The following is a 20659-nucleotide window of genomic DNA, read 5'->3' on the forward strand; positions in this document are numbered from 1 at the left end:
CCACAGGAATAGCAGAACACAGTTAATTACTGTTACTATGAAGGCCGGGCAACAGGAACTGTGTTCTCTCCTAGTTATACTGAGTTTAATTAAAGTTGTATAGATTACCTTTAAACTAGAGGCTCTGCAACAGCCACCCCTTCCCACAGTCCATGTCTCAATAAAAGGCACACGGACTGGAGCCCACGTTGCCCTGTGTCCCTTTGGAGACACTGCCGTCGGCTCTTTATCTGGGTCCATGCCAATGTTTGTATATAATTGAATTTCCTGGTGGGGGGGAAGGACCCTATTCCTTCAAATGGGGAGACACACAAACTATAACATTTTTGGAGGGAGGGCTACACACTAGCATCCGAATAATGTATTTCTAGCAGAGTTCTTTGCCACATCCAACTCAAAGAATACCAGAATAAGCAAAGCAGGAGGTTGCATATAAGTTTCCTTACTTAGTCTGGAGTCTTACTGTTTTCGCCTCACATTTTTTGAATAAATAGTGTGTACTTGACTGAATATGACAGAATGTCCTTCCCGATATCATGCCCTTCACCTTTCCCACAACCACTCAGAATCTTCAAAGACAAAGTGTTTTTCATTTTGTAGCACCCCAGTTGTGGACTTTGCTGACTGTGTAGTTCAGGCTGAGACATTTCCTCTCCATTGCTGCTGCCGCCAATTTTCTCCTCTCCTCTCCTTTCCTCCTCTGCTCTGCTCCTCTCCATTCCTGTCCTCTCTGCTCCTCTTCTCCCGCTCCTCAATGCTTCTGGGACCCTTCCATGATGGCACACACTCTGGGAAAGAGGACCAGGGGCTTTAGGTAGAAGATGATGGCTGTGCCAATCCTTCTCCATGCCTACCTAGTGGTCTTTTAAAAAGGAGGCTGTTGTCAGCCCAAGTTGGACTCCAGCAGTTCATGAGTTCTTGTGTTTGTCCAGACACACTTGGAGCGGACACCAAATGTGGGTGTGTATATGAAATTGCAAGTCAGTATGTAGATGGGGATAGTAACAATCCCAGGCAGCTTTTGTGAATATCTGCAAATACAGAGATTCACTCAAATAGCGGTTGTTGGCATTCACTAGCATATGTCCAACGATGGGGGACTGCACATCTCTTTCAGGGGCATCCACACAATTCATCTGGGATTGCCAGCGCTACCTTTTATGTAATCAAGTCAACATTAAAGTAGTCAAGAAATACATAGAAAGCACAGTATCTTTCTGTCCTTTCAAGCTCTGTGTCAATCCGTCTTTGTTTTCTTTTCCCCTTTTTCCTTTTGTAGGGTTTTTGCCAAAGAATATGAGCTTCCACATAACATTCAGTATATATCCTGGTCACCCATTGGACACAAATTGGTGAGTGTACTAATGAAGTGGAAGAACAATGTTACTTTTGGAGATTTATTTGCCTTTGATGTTTGTATGTGTGTGTGTGTATATATGTGTGTGTGTGTGTGTGTGTGTGTGTGTGTGTACACACACACACACATATATGTGTGTGTGTATATATATATGGTGTGTATGTGTATATATATATATGGTGTGTGTGTGTGTGTGTGTATATATATATATGTGTGTGTGTGTGTGTTTGTGTGTGTGTGTGTGTGTATACATATATATATATATATATATATGACAGCTATTCTTTGCCCCCCTCACAAACCACTTCAGCTTGCCTCAAACTAGACACACTGAGGTACAGAAACCAAGAAGAGTCTCTTGTTACCTTCCAAAAGTCAGTAGATTCTGGCCATCTTCTCGCTTCCCAAATGTAAATACAGCCTTTAAAAATCACTGGGTAGAAAAGGCCCAAACAGCAAAAGGCTAACATACAATCAGGATTTGGCCAGAATAAAGGTTAAGGAAGGAGTATGGAGGGTCAGCACTAGCATTTAGGCTAGTGGTGGGCAGCTCTGGCCAGGCCAACACATATCAATGGGATCTATTGTTTTGGTTATACCCTTTGCCAAAAAACGTGAGGTTCCCCCCCTCCCAGATTGTTTAAACTGGAAGTGGAAGTTTACATTCATTTTTTTAAAAGCAGGAAGAAGGAGAGAGAGAGAGAAAGAAGAGAATGGTCTTACTAAAGGAGAGAGAGAAAGAGAGAAGAGAAAGATATTTGTCTGCTTGCAGAAGGGCAGCAAAGAGGGGTCCACTTTGGAGGTGTTCTGCGTTAGACAAAGAAAGGCAGTTTGGGGATACTTTTACTGCTTAGCTTCAGGGGTAGCCCTAGCAATATGCAGTGGCAGAAAGGGAGTGCTGGAGGGGGAGACACTGTGGCTTCAGTACAATGTGTCTGGGAAGTTCCACTGCCACCAGGACATGAGAGAATGCCATTTGGATTATTTCTCTTTTGGCTTGATCCCAAGCTTGCCTGACCTACTGCTCTCCTGGTGCTGAGAAAAGAAGCAGGCATGGATGAAGGCATGGAAACCTAGAGCAAGTGGCCTAGTCTTTCTCAACATCCCTACCTGTCTGTCTCTTTTTGCCAGAAAAAGCCAGCATTGCATGGCTTTTTTTTTTTTGGTGTGGGCTGACGAAATCACAGATACAGTGGTGCCTCGCTTAACGAGTGGCTCGTTTAGCGATGAATTCACATAACGATGTTTTTTTTAGAAAATAATATGCACTGTATAACGATGTTTCCTATGGGCGATTTTTGCTTAGCGAAGTTTGGGACCATGCTTCGCATAACGAATGCGATTTTAGGTCCCCTGCTTCACTTAACGATGTTTTTTTTTCAATTTAAAAAGTGTCTTAGAAGGGTCAAAAATGGTTCTAAATGCTTGGATTCGTTAGAGGACCCCCTAAGTCGTGTGCAAACCTGATTTGGCTTTGATCTGACTTTTCATTAATTTATGGTGAATTTTTTTTTCGGCCCGTAGGAACCAATGGACCTGTCAAAATCTGACAGCTCCATGCTTTCCTATGGGGGAGAAAACAATTCACCATAAATTAACGAAAGTTCAGATCAAAGCCAAATCAGGTTTGCACATGACTTAGGGGGTCCTCTAACGAATCCAAGCATTTAGAACAGTTTCTGAGTCTTCGTTAATTTTTTGTGAATTTTTTCCTCCCCCATAGGAACCAATGGAGCTGTCAGATTTTGACAGCTGTCAAAAGTTGGGGGGAAAAATTCACCATAAATTAAGGAAAAGTCAGATCAAAGCCAAATTAACTTTTGCATCCGTTTTAGAGGGTGCAGAAGCTAATCCAAGCATTTAAAACCATTTTTGACCCTTTTATGACACACTTAAATTTGCAAAAATTGACTTCGCAAAGCCATTGAAATGCATTGAGTCAGCTTCAATACATTCCAATGGAGGAAACATTGTATCGTTTAACGATGTTTCCTATGGGTTTTTTCGCTTAAGGATGCAATCCGTGCCTATTGGAATGGATTAACCGGTTTCCAATGCATTCCTATGGGAAATGGTGTTTCACATAACGATGTTTCACATAACGGTTTTTTTGGGAACCAATTAAAATCGTTATGCGAGGCACCACTGTATGGACCTAGTCCTTTGTTATGGTTGTGTTTGGAAGCCTAGGACTCTTGCAAGAATTCAGAATCACACCAAGTTTAGATGATGGAGTCTTTATTGTTCCGTAGATGCTTCTCAGTCTGAGGCACAATGATTCTTGCTTTCCCAAACCCCAACAGAAAACCTGGGGAGAACTGCTTTACGTAGCTCAGGACAAACTCATAAACCTGGCCTGGATGGATTTGCTACATATATTGTAGTTGAATGCTACATTCAAAATGTACCACCGGCAGATGGATTGGTGTGTATTGTAGCACTCCAGATTGCTTCATCACAAGCAGGTGGTCTGTACCTGTAAATGGCTCCAGGCAATGTGGGTGGTATATAAATGTCCTAAATTATAAAGGACTAAATCCTATTAGTGTTTATGTAAGACTTGTGAAACTTGCCATGCCAAATCGCACCTAACTGACAAAGTGCTGGGACATGTTTTGGTTGTGTGCCCGGTCACAAGCCCGGTTGCACAACTGAGATGCGCCCTGGCACTTTGTCGGTCAACTCCAATTAACTGTAACAAGTTAAGCAAACCTTACATGAGCAGTAGAATTCCACCCCATAGTTGCTACAGCCATAGCTCTTACTGAGTACATTTGGCCTTTCCAACCTGCTGCTATCCTACAAGTGCTGGAATACAATTATAATTATTTCCAGCCGATGTTGGCTGAGATGATGGAAGTTGTAATCAAAAATATTATGGAAAGCATCAGGTTGCTGATGGCTTGGATGGTCCAGATGTAAAAATCTTAGTGTGCAACTCCAGAGCATCTCCATTCACATAGAACATTGCTGATTTCCCCCCAATGTGATAGCCCCTACACCTTTGTGTAGAGGATGTTCCTCGAAGCCTGTGGGATGGTGAATATTGGCACATGAGTACCAACAAGAGCATTTCCTGTTTGCGTGGATAGGTCTTTGGATCCAACCATATATGCTATACTCTCTGCAATCGTTTGACTGCAAAAAAGAAGTTGTGTTTTCTACCTGAAAATTTTGGATTTTTTTTCCTTCTCCCCCCCACACCAGGCTTATGTGTACCAGAACAACATCTATTTGAAACAGGATCCCAGACAACCTGCTATTCAAATAACCAAGGATGGTAGTCAGAATAAAATATTTAATGGAATTCCTGACTGGGTTTATGAAGGTAAACTGCATCTTAAAATCAGCGTCATTTCTATATATGGCAAATGTTAGGCATTCAAAAACTGTCATGCCACTGACAACAGCCAACTACTGTTCTCTGTGGCTTAACATTGTGTTAAACCTTTCTTCATAAGGGTTGCGTTTCTCCAAGTGTGTGGTTTCTCAACATCCTTTATCTTGGTCTTTCATACCCTATTGCATCTTTCCTTAGGTCAATAATCTAAAGTAAAAGGAGGATATATCCCAGTCAGTTTCTGCCTACCCCAGTTTTAGCTCCTTTTTCAGGTTTCGTAGGTGGGTGTCATAAAACCAATTGTCAGATAGATCTCGTATCTTGTTCATCTGCAATATTACAGCATTTTTATTTCTAATCAAAGAGGATGTTGCAAACAACATCTTGTTGATGAGCAAGGTCTATAACCTAATATGGGCCTGAGAGATGGGAGAGCAAACTCTACACTGGAGAAGCTTTGAAGCAAATGCAGTGAGGATCAGGTGGAGATGAGGCAATTTCCACCAGTTCTTCCTGTCTTGTCCAGTCCTCTGTACTTCCCAAACGTCTACCCTTAAGGGTTGGGGAATCCTCTGAAAAACAGTGGTAGGTAGACCAGCTTCCTTCACTGGATCTCAGTCCCTCTCCATTCCCAGGAGAGCAAGTCTGGATCCAAACCACTAAATTTAGAAAGTGTAAACAGTTCAAATATTGCACCAACCACAGTATAAAATAATGTCACAAATGTTTTGAATCATTGCAGCAGTAGCCCAACAAAACAGTAGTTGTCACCAGGAGGTTCCCCTATGAGTAGATATTCAGCTGCCCAAAGTTCCTCCAAAACCCACAGAAACCCAGCTAGCCCAGTCTTGATTATGGAAACCTGGCTTAATCAGCAGTTGCTCTGATGTGAAAACAGCAAATCCAGGGACTCCCTTTCTTCCAAAGTTAACATCAGCCTTGCAAGGAAGACCAAAACTTAATTTAAACTGGTAGGAATGTTGGGAATGGATGCGGTAGCAAGTCCAAGTGGTTAAGCACCAAACCAAGCACCACACTGTTTTCCCAACCACAATTCAAAAAAGCACAACATGTGGAGAATTTTAATTTTTTGTTAAGAAAAAGGAGAAAAAGTCAAATTACAAAAAGGAAAACTCTTAATTTTCTACATCAATTCCGGTAAATGAGACAAGTCTAAACTGCAATAATCTTAAGCAAACAACAGGTAAAGAACACCTGCACATATAACAGGAAAGTTAATTAGCCTGTTCTAATTACTCTAAGGATCTATAACTTGATGTAATCAGATCTCTAAGCTCACACAGAGTGTGGGTCTCCCTAGCATAGTAATTTTTGGAAATCTCAAGGCACGTGGCTCCTCTCTTCTCTTGGTCTTAACTATTCTAATACTTTTTTTTAACCTCATACTCAAATGACACATCTTTGCCAATCCCTAGTGGAACACAAACTATTTTCTAGGTATCCGCTTTGATTACTCCCTGCAATGCAACGGTGGTTTACTACCCAATTACAAACCCTATTTCAGATGGTTTCAAAGTGACCTTGGCTTAATTCCCTCTGCCTCCTGGTATTCATGCGGCTCTCTCCTGCTATTAGTCATTCTAGGTGACACTGATCTTCATTGCACCAGCCTTTCAGATTCCTCCAAGATGGATACCATTTGCTTTACTAGGGTATCTAACCTGTCCCACTGGCAGAATGTCAGCTGGATGGTAGACTTGCTTCCCAATGGAGAGGCCCCATCTGCCCCTTCCCTTTTGACCTGGAAGGAAATGGGAAAAGCAAATCTGTACATGGATGCCTCGTGTGACCTTTTTAGCTGTCAGCTTCTCATTAGGATAGAACTTTTGTTACCTGTTTTTCAGCAACTTTTCAGAGAAGGAAATCTATATAGAAACCCATTTCATTATCAGATAACAGTAGATAGTTCAAGATCCTCCTGTAGTAGACGATTCATGATCATTCTAACTGCATGCCATCAAATTGATTCCAATTTATGGTGACCCTTTCTAGGTTTTTTTTAGTAAGAGGATACACAGAAGTGGTTTACCATTCCTTTCCTCTGGGTGTGTCCTGTGACTGACTATGCAGCTTGCCCAAGGCCACACAGGTTGGCTCTACTCAGAGGAGGCACAGTGTGAAATCAAACTCCCAACCTCTGGCTCCACTGAGCTATCAGATGACATCTAATATGATTTCTTTCAGAGGAAATGCTGGCTGTAAAATATGCACTGTGGTGGTCTCCAAATGGACAGAATTTGGCATATTTACAGTTCAATGATACTGAAATACCAGTTATTGAATATGCATATTATGGTGAGGATCAATATCCCAGAAAAATAACTATTCCATATCCAAAGGTAAGTTCTTTGCTTCAGTTTCTTTTTTATTTAAGAAAGTTTTTCGAAACAGATTTTATTATAACTATAGAGGTGCTTGGATTTCTTATATTACTAAGTAAACATTAATGCTTTATGTAAAACTGAAAATTGGCTTAAGCACTGTATATTTTGAAAATAGCACAATGAAGGATCCAACCCATATTCCTGGACCTGAGTAGCCCTCCCATTAGTAAAACAGATTCCAGGTGGTTTGAGAAAGAAGGAAGAGTTGGGATCTTTTTTGTTACATGCCAGCTGATTATTTCCAAATTATAGTAAGCCTTTGAATTAGTAACCTCCAAAAGATCTGTGTAAAATGCTCACATTTTTGGAGTACTGTGCTGAAATAATTTTAATAAGTCATTTCCAAGTTTTAAGAGCATTCCATACAGGATGGAGAAAGAGGAGGGGACTGGATTATTCTGTCAAATATTTTTAAAGTAAAATGTTGGATAGGGGCTTCTGTTCCAAATTAATCATACTGTTTCATATTTTCTTATTTATTGTCTATAATTTTAGTTGATGGATATTAACCTGCTGTAAATCTGGTAAGCATAGGTGGGAAACCTTTGACCAGTCAGATATTTTAGCCTTCAAGTCCAAAAAGCCCTTATTCATGGTCATAGTAAGTGACTCTGCTGGGAACACTCGGGCAAAATATTGGTGGGACAGAATTTCCCTAGACCCATTTTAAGGGTGACACCCTTTAATGAGGAGAGAGACCTCTTCCCTGGTATTTTGGAATTCTGCACCCATAGTGCCATGCTGTTAGCTTTACTGACTGGGAATAATAGGAGTTTCAATGAACATTTAAATTTTCTTGATACCAACAGAATGTTTGTTAATCTCTCTCTCTCTCTCTCTCTCTCTATCTGTGTGTGTGTGTGTGTGTGTGTGTGTGTGTGTGTGTGTTTGATGCCTTGAAACTCATTAGAACCTTGGAGCAAAGAGATTTCCCATACCAGATCAGAGAGCATAGTGTTTCTCTTTTTAAAAGCATGATGGAGAAACAGCAGTGGCATTGTGGTACCGTTGTGTACAAGACAGAACAGAAGCATATTGGACAAATGCAAAAACTGTTTCATCTGGTATATCTGCAAATTGACACCATGGGGAAAAAACTAATGATATTTAATTAAGATGCTTCTGTTTTGTTTTTTTAAAATATCTAAAGAAAATTCTCCAGAGATCACTATGAGTCATGTGTTGATATTTTCTCTTTCAAGGCTGGGGCTAAAAATCCTACAGTTAAAGTGTTTGTTACAGACACTACTAACCCGGAACGTTTAGGTCCTAAGGAAATACCTGCTCCAGCTATGATAGCATCAAGGTATGGCCCCCTGAGATTCCAAACTTCTCCTAACCTTTTTTTATTTGACCAATATAATATTGTTTTAAAGGACTTAACTTGAGATTTTATTTCCTGAAGGGAGAAAAAAGTGGTGAATCTTACCTAACTTCCCAAGCACTGATTTTATCCCAGCCAGAGAGAGAAAAGCAAGCATAGATCTACCAACCCCCCCTTTTTCCCCCTTGGAACCCATGTCTCAGAAAAGGGAGAGGAATTATGTCCAAAAGATATGATTAGCACATCCTTAAAAATATTAGTGTTCCAGACAGCTGATGCCAGCAGATCTTTGTGCCTGAATAATCATGCTATCAAATAAATCCCATGTTAACTCCTGAAAAACAGTTAAAACAGAGCAAGTTGATCTGAAAGCTTCAGGAGGTGTGAAAAGCTCCTTGTGTGCCAATCTGAGGTTCTAAACAATCAAGCAATTTTCTCTTCTAATGATGTTCTATCTATAATGTATCATTTGGCCCTTAGCTATTCCAGCTCCTGTCTAAGCTAAAGGCTCCTTCCCCCATTGGAATGCCTCATTTGAAGGCTACCATTGCCAGTAGATTAAAATTTACACCCATTGAGCTTTCTGAAGTCATGGCAGACAGACAAACAGACAGACATGTACACATGCACAGTAGGTTAGAATTGATCTTATGAGATCTGAAGTCTCATAAATGTTTTATTAATGTGATAGGAGTTTGACACTGTTTTAAATGACCCTTTTCTCCTGTTCCTTTCAGTGACCACTATGTGACTTGGATTACATGGGTAACAGATAGCCGGATCTGTGTGCAATGGCTGAAAAGGATCCAGAACTTCTCTGTCTCAGCCATCTGTGATTACAGTGAACGCTCCAGGTCCTGGAAATGCCCAGAGGTATTATTCTATCACAAAGCTAACACTTCAAATAAAAGTTGTGGAAGTTAACTTCTGCCAACTACTGCTGAACGTTGACTTTTATCGTATTGGTCCTGTGCAAAAAGGGAACATTAGTGGGTTGGATTCAAGGCTCTGTGAATGGCAATCCAATTACAGAATTTTATTTGTTTTACTGACTTATTAGGTACTTAGATTAATTGCCCTCCATACACAGATCCTGCTTTCTTCCAATCAGCTCGGAGTGGGATCATAGCTCTTCCAGCTTCTTCCTCTTCACTTTATTCCTGCACTAGCCCTGTCAGCTAGATCAGGCTAGGAGTGAGTGGTCCAAAACCACCCAGTGAATTTTGCTTCACAATGGTGACTATAGTCTACATCCAGCACATTTTAACCCTTTACACCTCACAGAGTGCTTCCAAGATTCATTAATAAGGGCCAGGAAGTGATTTTGTCTAATTTTCCCTCTCACCTCCAGCCCCTAACCTCCCCCAATACTTTGAAGCCATGTTTCTCAGTTTTTGGAATCCCATGCCCCACATCATTCTATCAAATGATACATAGGCCTTCTATTATAATATTTCTCATTCACGTTGTCGTCGTTTAGTCGTGTCCGACTCTTTTTGACCCCATGGACCGGAGCACGGCAGGCCCTCCTATCCTCCACTGCCTCCCGAAATTGTGTCAGATTCATGTTGGTCACTTCAGTGACACTGTCCAACCATCTCATCCTCTGTCGTCCCCTTCTCCTCTTGCCTTCACACTTTCTCACATCAAAGTCTTTTCCAAGGAGTCTTCTCTTCTCATGAGATGGCCAAAGTATTCGATCCTCAGCTTCAGGATCTATCCTTCCAGTGAGCACTCAGGTTTGATTTCCTTTAAAATTGATAGGTTTGTTCTCCTTGCAGTCCAGGGGACTGTCAAGAGCCTCCTCCAGCACCACAATTCAAAAGCATCAATTCTTCGGTGGTCAGCTTTCTTTATGGTCCAGCTCTCACTTCCATACATCACTACAGGAAAAACCATCGCTTTGACTATGCGGACTTTTGTTGGCAAGGTGATATCTCTGCTTTTTAAGATGCTGTCAAGGTTTGCCATCGCTTTCCTCCCAAAAAGCAGGCGTCTTTTAATTTTGTGGCTGCTGTCTCCATCTGCAGTGATCAGGGAGCCCAAGAAAATAAAATCTGTCACTGCCTCGATACCTTCCCCTTCTATTTCCCAGGAGGTGATGGGACTGGTGGCCATGATCTTAGTTTTTTTGATGTTGAGCTTCAGACCGTTTTTTGCACTCTCCTCTTTCACCCTCATTACGAGGTTCTTTAATTTCTCCTCACTTTCTGCCATCAGAGTGGTATCCTCTGCATATTGGAGGTTGTTTATATTTCTTCCAGCATTTTTAATTCCAGCTTGGGATTCATCCAGTCCTGATGTATTCTGCATATAAATTAAATTAGTAGGGAGACAATATATAGCCTTGTCGTACTCCTTTCCCAATTTTGAACCAATCAGTTGTTCTCATTCACAGAGACCCACTAAGCTCCCACAGTTACCACTAACATGTGAAAAGATGGGTAATCTGTGACAGAAAAAGCTGGGAGAAGTGGCACATTGAGAGAGAAAGAGAGAGAGAGAGAGAGGATTTTTAGTGAAAACTCTGGGTCTCACATAGAGTCTGTGTTTCACCAATGTGGAGAACCTCGCCCTTCCGAGACTCTTTGGAAGCATATGAGAGGCAGTGTTGAGTTGTAGGGCTAAGGATGAATGGATGAATATTGCCTCTCCCTGCTTATCTGAGCAGGGGCTGCTGCTGAAACAAAGATGCACTGGATCCCTAACATCCCTTCTTATTTGCACTATATTTTCAAAGACACTTGTTTAATTTTGAAACAAGAAAAAAACCCTCACATTTACCATCCTTGTGAATGGGGATCCCTGTGAACGGGATCTCCCCCATTCACCATCCCTGTGAATGGGAAGATGTTGACTCCTTGACTCTCTGCTAACTTTGGAGCAAAAAAATAAAAATAAAAAATAAAAATTAGTATTCCTAAAATTTTCTCACACCTTTTGTGAAAGTGTTCCAGTGTTCAAGCATTTGTTTGGGGAAATCTGCTCCAGGGGCTCAAGGAACAAAAGAAAGCCAACCAAGCAAACCCACTTTCTTCTTCTCTACTTGCAAATTTTCCTTCTGTTGACAGCATCCCAGAGAAACTGAAGGCCTCTCTGCACCAGCCAGAGCTCCCCACTTCTTAATTTTTCTCTTATTGCCTTGACCCATTTATGTGGTTACTGCACTTGATCTTTCCCCTCTTATTTTGACTGCTTGTTGGCAGAGGCCCTGTTAAATCACGTGGGACACAGAGATGGGTTTCATGCTGCTTTATTAGAAATAAGGATGAGGGGATAAATTTATTTGGCTTTGCATTTTGTAGCACCTTACCTAATTCACATTTCCCAAACCATATAGCTAATCCACTTGCACTAGCAATTTTCTAAATTTTGGAAATCTGATATTTACATCATTCCAAATTTTGTGAGTAAAAATGCATACATTTTGGGGAAATTGTGCAGAAAGATCCAAACATGAGTGAAAGCAACGTACTGTACAAAAATACATGCTATGAGGGGAAATCACATGCAAAAGGCACATATTAGGAAAAATGAAAGTAATGATTTGTTATATAATTTCCTAAAATGGATATGGAGTACATATCTTAGGAAAGATATGTAAAAATGTATACATGAGAAAAAATTAAAATTTATGTGGAATTAAATTTCATAAAATTTAGATGAAATTAAAATTAATATGAATTTCATGTGGACTGTTTATAAACTATGCAGACAGATACGGAAATGGGACGAAACAAACGGAAGGTTGAGAGAATGAGAAAATGAACTTAAAACTGGGAGATTTATCTATTCTAATTGGAAATGTATGATGCTAGAATTTCCTCTTAAAGCTGAGATGTTTCACCACACTTGATATGAGAATGGTCAGCATCCTGGCAACGTCAGGTTCTATAAACAGTAATAATTGTACTCCTCAGCATCTCCTTACCGGATGAGAATTGTTGTTGAAATATCTATCATATTCTGCTTAGAAAATGCTTTTATTACATCAGTGTGTGCCCCAGTGAATAGTTAACAGAAGTGAGAGCAGATGGGAGGACTCCATTAAGCTGTGTTTGCTCAAAAGATCTCTATAGGAATATATTTCCGTCTTTCACCTTTTCTTTCCAATTAAACCGGAAGCAATAATAGGCAATAAATGCAGAATACTTCATATATTGAGACATAATAAAAATGCAACAGTTAAATAATGCCAGGTGATGTCTTCCTGCAACTCCCGAGGTGTGTGCTGGGTTCACATCATCAAATATGTCTCGGTGGATAAAAATTTAAAAATGAGGAAGAATTTGCATGGTGGATGGAAAGGCCTCTGGGTTTATCAATATATTTTCCTGCTTTTTCAAAGCATCTCAACTGGGATTTGCTTATAGAAATTAAATGAAGGACAAGCTTGTGTGTCTGTCTGTGTGTGTGGTTTTTATTTGGACTAAGCTGTAGCTATACTTAATTTTATGCAAAGCCATCCCTTCAATAGATTGGTAGATGTTTTACAACGAAGAGCATTAGAGCAAGGGTAGGCAAGGTCTGAGAGTCTGAGGGAGCTCCAGCCCTCACCATGAACTACACCACACCTAGAAATGGACAGAAGTTGTCCAAACAAGCAAACAAGAAATGCTTAGCGGATCTTTCCACATTCCTTCTGGAAGGCTAGAGTGAGGGGATCTTGGGGTCTTGACTTACGAACGGCCCGAGTTACGAACATTTTGACTTAAGAACCACTCTCATAGGAAAATATTGACTTGACTTACGTACTTAGATTTGAGTTACGAACTGAAAAAAACCACGTGGGAGACAGGGAAAGTGCAAAATTTGAACTTTCAGTTAACTGTTGGCCAGTGAAAAGGGTGCCTGTCTGCTTCCTCACTCCTCCCAGCGTTTAGAGAGTGGATTGGGAGACAGTCTTCGGACTGCCTGGTACTGTCCTGCCTGGACTGTAATTTTCCCTGCCTTCCCTGAACCTTTCTTGACCTAAGAAAAAAAGAAACAAAATATCCCCCTCTAGTGGTCGAAGGCGGAATAGCAGCTTCCCATTAGTTTCTATGGACGGAAAAGAGCAGATACGGATCAAATGGTTTTCAATGCATTCCTATGGGAAATGCAGATTTGACCTGAGAACTTTTTGACTTGAGAACTGCCTTCCAATATGGATTAAGTTCTCAAGTCAAGACCCCACTGTACAGGGCCAAGAAGAAAAAGGGCTACTTCAATTCTTTTTTATTACAGCTTTGGGGGTTCTAGAGTAGATCTGGGAGCCGTAAAAATGCCTCTGGAGATTCACGTGGTTCACAGGCTGTACTTTGTCCACCTCTGCATTAGAAGAAACATTAATGCACTTTCCTCATTGTCTCGTATGTCATCCAGCAGTAACACAAATCATTGCTCTGATTATTGGTGGTTGTGATTGAGAGAAACCCGGAGAAACATTTTTACCCTTTTGCCAGGAAATTGTGTTGTCCAAGCAGGAAGTAGAAAAACTTTACCACTCCCCCCCCCCACTCCCATACCATATTTGCAGATTTTCTACATCACAAAATCTGCTCATTGAGATTGGGGAGGGAAGGTCTTACCATGAGGCCCTTTCAGAGCCCCCCCTCCCTATACCAGCAAGCATCCCCCTCTCTCTTCTTCACTTTATTTCTGTCTAGAAATGAGGGTGGGTGGGGCGAGGTAGGCTTCCTACCAGAGAACAATGAAGCAGGTCTCAGTGATGCACCTCTGCTGAATATTGAGTGGATACCATTGTGCAACAAACCGCACAAGGTACTGACCGCTCAAATTCCAGTTGCTACAAAAGAGGCACCCAGTATTGATGGCCATATCTGGCAGACACACTGATTGAAAGGAAATACTGAAAAAAATGAAAAGGTTAACATTAGTTTATTGTTATTTATGCAAATTGGTTTAAAATGGATTATCTCTTATGGAGATAATAAAAGGGATGACTTTTTAATAGCTGAAATTGGTCTAATTTTGAACACCTGAGACTCCCTATTGTTGTGGTTCTTGTCACTCTCAATAGTTTTCACACTGTTCTGTTGACTCATTGGCTGGCCTTACTGCATAGTTGTATAAATTTGTCCTTGTTCATTTATTTAGTTGTTTGTTCCCTTTTTATCCTGTGTTTCATCCAGTGAGCTTAAGGTATCTACCTCAGTCTCTTCCTCTCCACCTTTTTCCTCACAACAACACAGTAGGCAAAAAGAATGTGAAATGGCCAAAGCTCACCCAGTGAGTTTGTGAGCAGAGATCTCTAACCACCATCCCATCCTGGCTCTACAGTTTTGTATACTTACTGTATGAAATGTCATCCATTATATATTGTTACCTCTCTGTTTGCATATTAGACTCTTATTTATACACAGACCAGGTTCTTTCAAAGATGGTTGTATGTTGGTCAGCTTTAATTATTTTGTAATAAAGACTAACAGGCTACTTTTAACAGTGACAGAAATAAAGGACCCAGGGCAAGAGCATGAATAGCCGTGGCAAGCCCTTAGCGGCTATGTGAGGATGCTGTTTGTTGATCCCCAGATTGACAGTGTTTTGTTTTCCTGTCAAAAGATGCAAAGCCTGCTTAGCTCCCTGACCATCGTCAATTTGAATCCAGACTAGTGGCAGTAAATATCATGTGTTCATCGGAACAGTACTTAGCCCCGACAGAAGGCATGATCTCAACTGTTGATGAGATGCAACAATATGGATTTTAAATATGGAAAGTACTTCCTTCGGAGAACAAATTGACAGAAAACATTTCGCGGGGCTCCAGACCATGAAGCAATGTTTCATCAATACTGCTAAAATAATTCTGAAAGTAAATAAGTTAGTGTTTTATATAAGGCGGCTGTTGGCAGCATGTTCAATCATAACCCTTTAATCTTCAATTTCCATTTAGCAACCAGGGGGGGAAAGTATAATCCCTACTTTAATTTAACAGTCTGGTTGTATATTAAAATGTGAAATCATAGACCAGGGTCAAAAGCAGATGGCAGGTGTTTTTTTTAAAGTATCAGTGTAATCTCACTGATGTATGCTAGTATACTTGCAGGCTTTGAACAATAGATTCTGTTCAGATATTCATGAGTGAAAACAGAAGTAACAGTTTGATAATAGTGTAGCCATGTTGGAAGTGTGCTCACATGTCATCAGTAAGGATGAGATGGTGCCTGCCTTGCGCAAAAGCCAGGCTGGTCACTGAATCTTTCTGTAACCCAGTGATAGGACAGCATCCTTTGCTGTACATGAACGAGGGCATCTGTTTAGCTGGGAAGGGACAGGCAGAGCTTGGTAAAACTGGCATCTGACATTAATGCTTTAACGGTGAACTGGACGTGTTGACAGTTTGGCAGAAACTGTAAAACTAATTGGTTGTGTTAATGGTGTTATTTTTCAGTGTTAAAAATAAATTACAATAATTTAAAAATGGCCCAAAATGGCTGCTTCTGTTGCCCCACTAAATACTGTGAAATGGTAAACACTGGTTAGCACGTTAATGGCACTGTTGTTATAATGGTTAAAAGACCAATTTCTAAAAATTGCTGTTAAAAATATGACCCAATTAGAAGTGATGAGTTTGTTTTTATCCCAAGCTTTGGATGCAGGTGAGGCCACATGGCAGTCTGGAGAACTCTCTCAGTTTCACTTCTCCCAGATTCTGCTTTTTAATATGTCAGGGTTTTCCCCCTTCATTTCATCAAAGAAGAAATCGGGTAGTAACAGAAACAAAAGCAAAATCTCAATGGAAATATTACCCATCTATCTAGTTTCATCCAGTTAGTATGCATTCTGAAATAGAAAGGACCATCTTGTGCCTTTCTGTCATTCAGCTGTTAAAAACAAGGAGGCTGTCAGATAAAATAGGCAATTTAGCGCTGCAAACATTGGTGAGATTCAGGCCCAGACTAAGACCTACTGTAAGCACTCAAAACTTCCTCTCAGGATGAATGAATCTGTCAATTTCATTTTCTCCTGCAATTGATTTAAAAGAAATCAAATCTTTTCCATGGCATTTGTAAAGAAATTTCTGAATGCAAGTTCTTCTTTAAAAAGGAAAAAAGAAAAGTACTGAAAAAAATTATCACATATCCTGACATAGTGCACATAATTATATCTTCCAGTACTTGGATAATCTTCTTCACTCCCTTGATACACATCATCTGAGGTGACTTCAATACACTGCCCTAACAATCCACTTTTAAATATTAGCAATAATAATCCAGGATGTTTTGCAAGTATGGAGCAAATCCAGCTTTGCAGGGCGTTGATTAGCTGCCTTTTTAGTTATGTACACATTGGTGCCAAAAGGGAAAGTATCCTCAAAATTCAGATAATCTGTACACAGCCACTGGATCATGACTTACCCTTTTAAAAAGTTTTAATTATTAATATTTCTTGGTGGAAGAAATATTAATAATTAAAGATATCTTACTGGCAGAAAACCGTAATGACCTGAAATGACTGTTGATGAAAGTGGAAGAAAAAAGTTCAAATGCAGGATTGCAAGTTGAACATTAAGAAGACAAAAATAATGATTACAGAAGAAACATAAATTTGACGTTGACAATGAAGAAAATTGAAATAGCTAAAGATTTTGTATACGTTGCATAAAAACTGCAGCCAAGAAATCAGAAGACTGAGTCTTGAAAGGAGAGCTACAGTATGAAGGGACTAGAGAGGATCATCAAGTGTTTAGATGTGTCACTGGACACCAAGACTAAGGTTATCCACATTGTTGAGTGATGTCTCTGCTTTTTAAATTGCTGTCTAGGTTTGTCATCACTTTCCTTCGAAGAAGCAGGTGTCTTTTAATTTCATGGCTGCTGTCACCATCTGCAGTGATCATGGAGCCCAAGAAAGTAAAATCTGTCACTGCCTCCATATATTCCCCTTCTATTTGCCAGGATGTGATGGGATCAGTGACCATGATCTTCGGTTTTTTTTTTTAAATGTTGAGTTTGAGACCGTTTTTGGCACTCTTTCACCCTCATTACAAGGTTCCTTAATTCCTCCTTATTTTCTGCCACCAGAGTGGTATCATCTGCATATTGGAGGTTGTTGATATTTCTTCCGGCAATCTTAATTCTGGTTTGGGATTCCTCCAGTCCCGCTTTTTGTATGATGTATTCTGCATATAAGTTACCGGTAAATAAGCCGGGGGACAATATACAGCCTTGTCGTACTCCTTTCCCAATTTTGAACCAATCAGTTGTTCCATAGCCAGTTCTAACTGTTGCTTCCTGTCCCACATACGGATGGCATAAACTGACAGAAATACCAAGAAGTGAATTCAAAAACAAGCCTGAACTTTCTCTAGAAGCAAAAATGACAAAACAGGCAGTAGTATTTGGGGCAGATTGTGAGAGGACAAGACTCGCTGGGAAAAGTTGCAGGCAGCAGGAAAAGAAGAAGACCAAATATGAGATGGAAGCCACAACCTTGAGTTTGCAAGAATCGAGGAGGGCTATTAATGACAGGACAGTTTGGAGATTGCGCATGTGTAAGGTCACTATAAGTCTGAAGTGACTTGATGGCATATAGCAACAATATACTGGAGACAGCTAGCCCTGCGTTGTGGTACCTTATGTTTTAGTGAGTAATTAACACTCACTACAAAAGCCATGGTAGTGATGAAAATGTTGAAAACTGGCTCGACTTCTCTGGATCATTATGTTTAGATTGTCCTTGGGATGTTTGATTTTAGGGACTGCCATAGCGAGGACATGCAGTTCAAAATTTACCACTACACGCACAGTAAAGGAGAGGAAGTCCCTCTGGTCCTCTGTGAGGAGATGTGTATGGTGACGCAGTCAATGTCTAAACCAACCACTTGTTTAATTTAAAAATGTAGCCTTTGACATAGAGATCTGCCATACTCTCTGACCACCTTGACTTGTTTAATTTTACAGAATCGGCAGCATGTAGAAGAGAGCCACACAGGATGGGCCGGTGGAGTATGGTTTCTTTTATCTTTAAACATTGTATTTAAAAAGTAATACTGTAATACTTAGCCCTGGATTTAGATGACTTTTGGTTTTTTCATGGTTGTTAATAAGCACATTGGCACTAATTCCATTCAAAACCCATTTTTGTTTACTTGTAGCAAGCACAGATGGTCTTTTACCAAATAAATTGAAGTTTCATTTAAGGAGGGGAAAAACAGCAGTGGGAGTAGAAAGGATATATTTGCATGTTGTGATCAGGAAAACAGAAATATTCAGGAGAGTAATAGTCTTTCAAATAAATTCAGTGTTAGTCTCAGTTAAAGAAAGCCAATGGAAATGAATGAGACTTTGTAATCACCACTTATAGAAGTCTCATTTATTTCAATTGATGTTCTTTGCCTGTATATTGTTACTGATCAATATTGTGCTTGTTTTGAAGTGCCCCTGAAAGGGTCAAAGAGGTATCTCCATCAGTTTTTGATAATTTAATATAAATATTGTCATTGAGCCAACAGCTGTCTATAGCAGGTAGTTATGTCCTTCACAAAGTACACACTTCAGACAGCATTTTATTTTAAAGACACTATGGCCAAAATCCTCTTGTGTGACTAAGTAAATGGCATAACTTTTGCAACTGAATTGCTCCCAAGTAAGAAATCACCAGAGACATTATCAGTTACATGTGGGGCCATACACCTCAGTATGTAACTGATAATGTCTACCGTGATTTCTTAACTTGGTGTAACTCACCTCCAAAAGTTATGCCATTTTTGCTACACAATTGTAACTAGGTAAAAGGATTCGGATATTTGACGCATTCTATAAAAGAAGACTTAAATTTTTAACTGAAAATTATCCTAATATGACAAAAAATATTCCATTCTTCGGCATATGAAAAAGTAAGTTGAACAGATCACATTGCCAATCTAACTTGTACATTTGTTTTTATGGATGCAGAGATATGCATTTCTGTTTCATCTATAATTTCTAATTTTTATGTCCCAGTTCTTTGTTTCAGCACCTTCTTTCACTTCAGATGGCATTTCATACTACAAGATTTTTAGCGACAAGGATGGTTACAAACATATTCATTACATCAAAGACTCAGTGGTATGTCAGATTTAAGCCACAGTTTACATATATTGCAGTGCAATGTGTTCCTAGTAAAAATATCTGACTTTAAATGTGTTGTTTTTATAGGAAAAAGCAACCCAAATCACTAGTGGAAAGTGGGAGGCCATATACATTTACAAAATAACGGACAATGCAATGTAAGCATTCTATAAAGAACAGTATGTTGGTTGTATCACTTGTCATTTTAAAAAAATTACACTTCATACAATAATGCTTTTTCCATTTGACTTACTGTTGAACCCTATTTTCAAAGTCCAGCTTCTGAGAACCTTTCCAGATGATAAAATAAAATGGATTCCCCTTAGTGGTCATCATCTGGAAAGTTCTTGATGTAGAGTTAAGCTTATGCTCTATATCAGGTCTTCATAGTTCCCTGATACATTTTATATTGAAGAATACAATATAAACAGAAGTGAAATTGCAAGGTGAGCCATTGTTCAGGTTTATGTGAAGGGAGGCATTAGAAGATGTGAAGGTTTGTAGAAGTAGAACAAAATTTAGGTGTGTGTGCGAAACAGATTCGATAAAGCAAGAAATAGCCAAATGAAGATTGAGGATGCAATGGAGTACACTGGAAGAAGAGATGGGTGTGACTACACAGCAGGAAAAATGAGAAGAGATCTGTTGTGAAGTCACGCACAGGAATCAGGTTTCCCTGTGTGATTTTGCTTCAGCTGACCCCACAGGAGTCTGGAGGGAGAGAAAAGGAAATTGGTAATCTGCCGTGTTTGCAAGCCTGTTAAGGTAGTTTTGCAGTGTCCCTACCTTGCAAAACTGTTGAAGCAGCAAAGAGCTACATTAACAATTTCCTCCATTCTTTCCGCTTACTCTTCCCTCTTTTTTCTTTTGCTCTCCAGTTGCTCCAGCACCTGCTCTAAGCCTGTGAGTGCCTCTTTTCTTCCTCTCTCCCCATCTTGAACTAGGAAGTCGGGAGAGCCAAGGTCTGGTTGTCCATTCAGCATCAGCTCAACTGATCACACCAGTTGAACTGATGGGAATGCATTCATCTGGAAAAAAAAAGTAGAAGCCCCAGCAGTAGCGGATGGGGGACTCTGGGCTGATTCATTATGGTTTCTATGTCATGTCATCAATATAAAATAGTACATATTAGACCATCCCAACACCGGAGCAATTCTTATATTAATTGTCAATGTAGTT

General features: G+C 40.0%; 1 protein-coding gene across 3 annotated transcripts in view; it reads left to right on the forward strand.

Annotated features, from left to right (window-relative positions):
• FAP (fibroblast activation protein alpha) overlaps positions 1-20659 on the forward strand; it is a 61605-nt gene that overhangs the window by 12862 nt on the left and 28084 nt on the right. For all 3 annotated transcript variants that reach the window (XR_013545888.1, XM_020798376.3, XM_078394783.1), the window contains exons 7-14: positions 1280-1352; positions 4565-4685; positions 6903-7057; positions 8305-8408; positions 9164-9299; positions 18332-18376; positions 19373-19477; positions 19568-19638. Coding sequence is in view for 2 of the 3 variants with exons in the window: in XM_020798376.3 (XP_020654035.3) it covers positions 1280-1352; positions 4565-4685; positions 6903-7057; positions 8305-8408; positions 9164-9299; positions 18332-18376; positions 19373-19477; positions 19568-19638 (810 nt within the window). In the remaining variant the exon portion in view is untranslated. The remainder of the gene's footprint in view (positions 1-1279; positions 1353-4564; positions 4686-6902; positions 7058-8304; positions 8409-9163; positions 9300-18331; positions 18377-19372; positions 19478-19567; positions 19639-20659) is intronic.

This window comes from Pogona vitticeps, chromosome 1 (assembly GCF_051106095.1).
Source record: "Pogona vitticeps strain Pit_001003342236 chromosome 1, PviZW2.1, whole genome shotgun sequence".
In the NCBI taxonomy this organism is placed as follows: domain Eukaryota; kingdom Metazoa; phylum Chordata; class Lepidosauria; order Squamata; family Agamidae; genus Pogona; species Pogona vitticeps.